General features: G+C 50.7%; 2 protein-coding genes across 4 annotated transcripts in view; one reads left to right on the plus strand and one right to left on the minus strand.

Annotated features, from left to right (window-relative positions):
* snd1 (staphylococcal nuclease and tudor domain containing 1) overlaps positions 1-5917 on the minus strand; it is an 83868-nt gene that overhangs the window by 42401 nt on the left and 35550 nt on the right. The gene's annotated exons all lie outside the window — the stretch shown is intronic.
* On the plus strand, positions 7-4679 carry lrrc4.1 (leucine rich repeat containing 4.1). Of its 2 annotated transcripts, XM_019883196.1 has the most exons (2): positions 7-3744; positions 3873-4679. In XM_019883196.1, the coding sequence occupies exons 1-2, from the start codon at positions 1258-1260 to the stop codon at positions 4044-4046; spliced, it is 2661 nt and encodes an 886-aa protein (XP_019738755.1). In that variant the 5' UTR covers positions 7-1257; the 3' UTR covers positions 4047-4679. The 2 variants fall into 2 exon arrangements, with proteins under 2 accessions (XP_019738755.1, XP_019738754.1); XM_019883195.1 differs by having other exon boundaries at positions 7-4679.

Genomic DNA, 5917 nt, shown 5'->3' on the forward strand with positions numbered 1-5917 from the left:
GCGGGAGGCAGGCTGCAGCTGCTGCTGTGTGCGCTTGGCAAGGATGATGCGCGTGCGCCGGCAATTTGCCGCACGGCCGCAGTGTGCGGCAACTTGACGAGAGGGGACGAGGGGATAAGGACGGCAAGAGAAAAAGTCGGAAACCGCACCGAGCCTTTGCAAAAGCCCCGCCGAGTGCGCAGGAAAAGCGCGAAGGAGGAAGCAAAAAAAAATAAAAAAATCAAGTGGACACGTCGTCACGTTCGGGATGGAAAGATAGAAGAGCTGTCAGACTGACCAACCGACCAAATGATTGACCACTGAAAAGTGGGCACAGGAATATAAAGAGGAGGAGGAGGGGGGGGCTTTTTTTTTTTTTTAACCCCCGCATTGTCAATCTCGCCGCCGGAGCGCAAAGCAAAGCAAAGAACGCTGGAAAAGAGGGACTGTGGAATTCTCTTTCAACCCTTTTTTTTGTTCGGCCCCATTTGACTCTTTTCGACAACTGTGTCACCCGACCGGCGCTATGGAAACCTGGTTACGGTGTCTATCGAGGGGATCAACTGTCGGATTCCAAGGACATGCGAGGCAAACGGAGCTGACTGCCAGAAGCCAGCGGTGGAGCACTGCTTCTTTGGGAGACTGAGTGGATTCCTACGTACAGTCTTTTTCTTGTTGTTGTTGTTGTTGTTGTTACTCAAGAGACAAATATCCATCATAAAGGGCCTTTGAATCTTTCGGATTGGATGTATGGATTTCCAAAAGGGCTCATCCTGGTTTAGCAGAGCAGTTGTTTAAAAGGCTTTTTTTTGGTCGCTGCTCGGGGAAACGCGTTCATCTCAAGCGAGTGCCACCGCTCGTTGTGAGGGAGGCTATAGATCTCAGTTCAAGGACCTGTAATGTTAACTTGAGGTAGGTGACGAGTGTTTCAAACCCTCTTTGCATCGGTTTGCGACACCCTCGCGTCTCCACTTCTGTCTTTGTAATATGGCTTTCAGTTGCTCCGTTTACCACCGTGTCCTTCATGTCGCAATTCAGCCAGCACCCCCGACCCACTCCCCTCACTCCTGAGCACATCTCACGGGAATACGCTGTTAACTAAATATCGACAAAAGTTTCCCTACGATATCAATATGTCGCCTTTCAATCTTCAGTCTCCTTCTCGCTTTTGACTCTGGTCCCCATAACACTCAAGTCAGTAAACCATCTCATCTTCCTGAACCCCCCCAAAAACCCACACACACCACCACCAGCCCCCCAGATGATGCTGAATTATGAATGTGCCACATCATGAGTCTCCTGGGGAGGGTAGCTGCGCATTGTGCCAGGAAAGCCGCCCTACTCTGCGTAGTGTTTCTGATGGCACGAGCATGGAGCAGCGCCTCCCTGGCCTTAGGGGCGGTGGCGGCCTCGCAAGGACCCCAGGGCTGCCCCCCACAGTGCTCTTGCAGTAATCAGCAGGGAAAAGTGGTGTGCACCCGGCGGGGCCTCACCCGCGTGCCCCCGGGCATACCGGCCAACACGCGACACCTCAATCTGATGGAAAACGCCATTGAGGCGGTGCAGGCTGACTCGTTCCGCCACCTGCACCACCTTGAGGTGCTCCAGCTGGGGCGAAATGCCATCCGGCAGATTGAGGTGGGCGCGTTTAATGGACTGACCAGCCTCAACACTCTCGAGCTGTTTGATAACCGGCTGACGGTGGTCCCCAGTGGGGCCTTTGAGTACCTGTCCAAACTAAGAGAACTGTGGCTGAGGAACAACCCCATTGAGAGTATTCCTTCCTACGCCTTTAACCGGGTGCCCTCCCTGATGCGACTGGACCTTGGCGAGTTGCGGAAACTGGAGTACATCTCGGAAGGAGCTTTCGAAGGCCTACAAAATCTCAAGTACCTCAACTTGGGCATGTGCAACATCCGGGGGGAGATGCCAAACATGAGTCCCCTGAAGGGCCTGGAGGAGCTGGAGATCTCGGAAAATCACTTCCCCGTGATAAAGCCGAGCTCCTTCAAAGGCCTGAACTTGCTGAAAAAGCTCTGGGTGATGAACTCACAGATAAGCGTGATCGAGCGCAATGCCTTTGATGATTTACCATCACTGGTGGAGCTTAATCTCGCCCATAATAACCTGAGCGCTGTGCCCCACGATCTGTTTTCCCCGCTCAGGTATCTGGTGGAGCTCCATCTTCACCATAATCCTTGGAACTGTGGCTGTGACGCTGTATGGTTAGCACGTTGGCTAAGGGAATACATCCCCACAAACTCGACTTGCTGTGGACGCTGCAACTCACCTGCCACCATGAGAGGGCGGCAGCTCGTGGAGGTGGATCGAGGCGAGGGAGCTGCAACCCAGTGTTCCGCCCCGTTCATTGCAGACGCGCCAAGGGATTTTAACATCTCGGCTGGGAGAGTCGCTGAGCTTCGCTGTCGCACGGCCCAGATGTCTTCAGTACGCTGGCTCCTACCAAATGGTACCATCCTGACTCATGCCTCAAGTCATCTGAGGATATCGGTACTGAACGATGGCACCTTGAATTTTTCAAACGTCCTGGCTGTTGACACCGGCACGTACACCTGCATGGTATCCAATGCAGCCGGCAAGTCCAATGCTTCAGCCTACCTCAACGTGAGCGCGGCCGAGCTCAACACATCCAACTTGAGCTACTTCACCACTGTGACGGTGGAGGTCTTGGGCCCAACCACAGAAATGCCCAAACCCAAGAAGAGCACGACGACATCTGCTGCTACTACGGTGGCTGGCGTAGCGGGAGGAGGACTGGGCCTCGGAACGACCGCCACAACGGCCTCACCTTCCGTCTTTCAGCCAGTGTTCATCTCCACGCCGACCGTGTTGCTCCAAAGCACCGACAGCCCACCCGGTGCGGCCAAGCCATCGGCGGGGCCCGGACTCAAAGGGGCAACCGGCAAACCTGGCAAGTCTGGCCCGAGTCTGGATGAGGTCATGAAAACCACCAAGATTATAATTGGCTGCTTTGTGGCAGTCACCCTGATGGCTGCTGTGATGCTCATTGCCTTCTACAAACTGAGAAAGCGCCACCAGCAGAGGAGTACCGTGGCGGCCGCTCGCACCGTGGAGATCATCCAGGTCGACGAGGAGGACCTTCCGCCGCCGGCTTCTGCAGCACAAGAGACAGCTGTGACGCTCCCCGAAATCAGAGACCATAACAGCATCCACAAACTGGAATATCTCAGTCACAAGGCGAATTACGGCTACAACAAACCCAAGGCCGAATACATACCTCAGCCTGATTTCACCCTTCACAAACCGAAAGCAGAATATACGACGTACAAGCCCAACATGGACTTCCATGGCCACAAGTCCGTCCAAGACTACAGCGCTCGCAAATCGACGCCAGATTTCAACCTCCACAGACCAAAGCTTGACTACAGCCCCTTCAGACAGGATTACGCCGCTCACAAATCCAAAGCAGAAAGCAGCCCATTCAAACCGGACTTTGGGACTCACCCGAAAGCCAGGTCAGACTACAGCCCTTTCAAATCAGACTGCAGCACTCATCCAAGGCAAAAGACCGACTTCAGCCCTTTTAAGAGAGATTACAGTACCCAACCAAAATCCAAACACGATTACAGCCCATTAAGGTCTGACTACAACACTCAGCATAAACACAAGGTTGAATATAGCCCGTTCAAGCACGACTTTGGAACTCACCCGAGACAGAAACCGGATTACAGTCCATTCAAGCCTGGCTACGGCACTCAGCCGAAACCCAAAATGGACTACAGTGTCCAGAAATGTAAACCCGACGGCAACTACAACCCCAAGGACCCTTATAACGCATTCAAGACGGACTTCAGCCCGCACAAAGCAGACTTCGGCGCCTTTCAATCGGAATTCAGCCCCCACGCCCAGAGACCCAAAATGGACTACAGCCCCCACAAAATGGACTTCAGCACCTTGAAGCCAAAATACAACACCTACAAGCCGAGCGGTCACGGGGCCAAATGGACAGAGAACAACGTGGGGAATTCTTTGCCTCGAACCTTACCCAGCACCATCACGGCAATGGCCGAGCCCTTTGTCATTAAAACTCACACCAAGGAGAAAGTACAGGAGACTCAAATTTAGATAGCCCACCTTTAGGCCCCAGCTATTGCCCTCCAAGCCACATCCCCTTATCCCCCCCCCCCACCACCACCACCACCACTTAAATCATGCAATAGAATGCACAATGAAAAAGAGGACAGAAACAACTATTTTGTACAGAGCAGACGCAAAGACTGGCAAGTTGTTGTTGTACATGCTTATAAATAAATATATATGGACACGTTGAAAACTACCATGAGCTGGTGACAGAGAAACATATATTAAAAAGAAAATGAAACTATTTTCTAACTTGTAACTTCTGTTTAAAAAAAATATGTTGTTTTAGAAGCTGTCTTGACTTTGACAAATGAGGGTAGTGTTGTTTAGGAAAAAAAAAAAACAGGGATGGTGGGGGGTGGCCATTCTGTGTGATTTTTACACCGTGCTACAGAAAATGCAGTGATGAGAGGACATATTTATACAAAAAAAAAGTCATTTCTTTAACAAAAAAAAACAAACAAAAAAAAGGTCAGCGTTGATCTTTACAGGTTTATCTTGTAAAAGCACCAAGAATTTGTACCGTGCCAAGTGTTATAAATGCAATAAAAAGATTCTTTTTGTAAGAAACCCACAAAGTAATATGCTGTAGTTTCCTGTTCTCCTGGTGTATATTACTGTCAAGATCAACTAGTTGCCGTCGATACTGCAGCAAAACGCGGCGGCGGTGACTCAGATGTGAATCAGAGTGCAGGGGGGGTCCAATGTATGCTACTTCTCCCCCTCGCCAATTACGACGCTCGTGACTTTATAGCTTGTAGCCGGGCCGCTACGTCACGCTGGTCAACAGATTAATAGAATCCTACGTTGATTCGAATGAAAGATGAACCAACGGCAATCATCGAAACCGAAAGCTCTTTTGGGGTGAGGGATTCACGAGCTGATATCATCGCACTCAAAAAAAAAAAAAAAAGAGTAAAAAGGTGATAAATTCGGGTGAAAGAGCGACTGAAATGGGGAGGAGGCCTCATCTCGCCCGGAAAATATAGATCCTCATTTCACTTTTCATTGCGCTGCCAGCTGTTGTGCCTTCATCAATCAGCATGGTGGGGGACGTGTGTGGGAGCTGGGGGGGCTTTTTAGGGTGACAAATGTGTTCAGGTCTCACCGTTAACCGGGCATTCTTCATTTCTGACACAATCGCCTCTCTTTATCGTAATGTGGCTATGCAGATTAGTGCCTGACAAAGAGCAATAACATGCAACGTACGCGGCGGTCTGTCGTTTGTCTTATTGGCTCGCAAAACAGCGGCAACGGGATTGCTCAACGGCCACTTTAAAATAAAAAAGTCAAGGGAATACAACGACGCGTGACAACTTCTGCATGCGGAGACATTTTTCCAGGGACACCAGCCACCCCAAAATCCGAAACAATTTACTTGCTTCAGTAGGCGTCCCGCCCTCCCCCTTCGATTGTCTGCTGTGTAATGAACAAAAAAGGCGAAAGAACATCAAAAGTCACGCCTTTCTTTGATTTTTCTGCACGGTGGTAATAAAAGATGACAGAATACGACAAAACTCCTGCGTCTGACACGTCTGAAGCCTTAATCGTCAACAAATGTTCAATATCAAGGTGAATCAAAGCTAAAGAGGCATCAAACGGGGGCGTGAATCGCCCAAACCGAAGGGCCGCACGTCGGGGGGGGGGGGTAGTCGCAGTGTATGCAAATCTACAAGTTTACATAACCGGACTGACAAGGAATTGGGAGTGTTAGGAGGGGGGGTTGGAGGCGTACCTGCAGTCTCTCGCCTGTCTTATTAGAAAGTGAAAAGTGCAGCGGTTAGCTTAGGGCGTTTAATGACGTCCCAGGGGGGGG

The sequence above is a fragment of the Hippocampus comes genome, unplaced genomic scaffold, assembly GCF_001891065.2.
Source record: "Hippocampus comes isolate QL1 unplaced genomic scaffold, H_comes_QL1_v1.1 scaffold38, whole genome shotgun sequence".
NCBI lineage: Eukaryota > Metazoa > Chordata > Actinopteri > Syngnathiformes > Syngnathidae > Hippocampus > Hippocampus comes.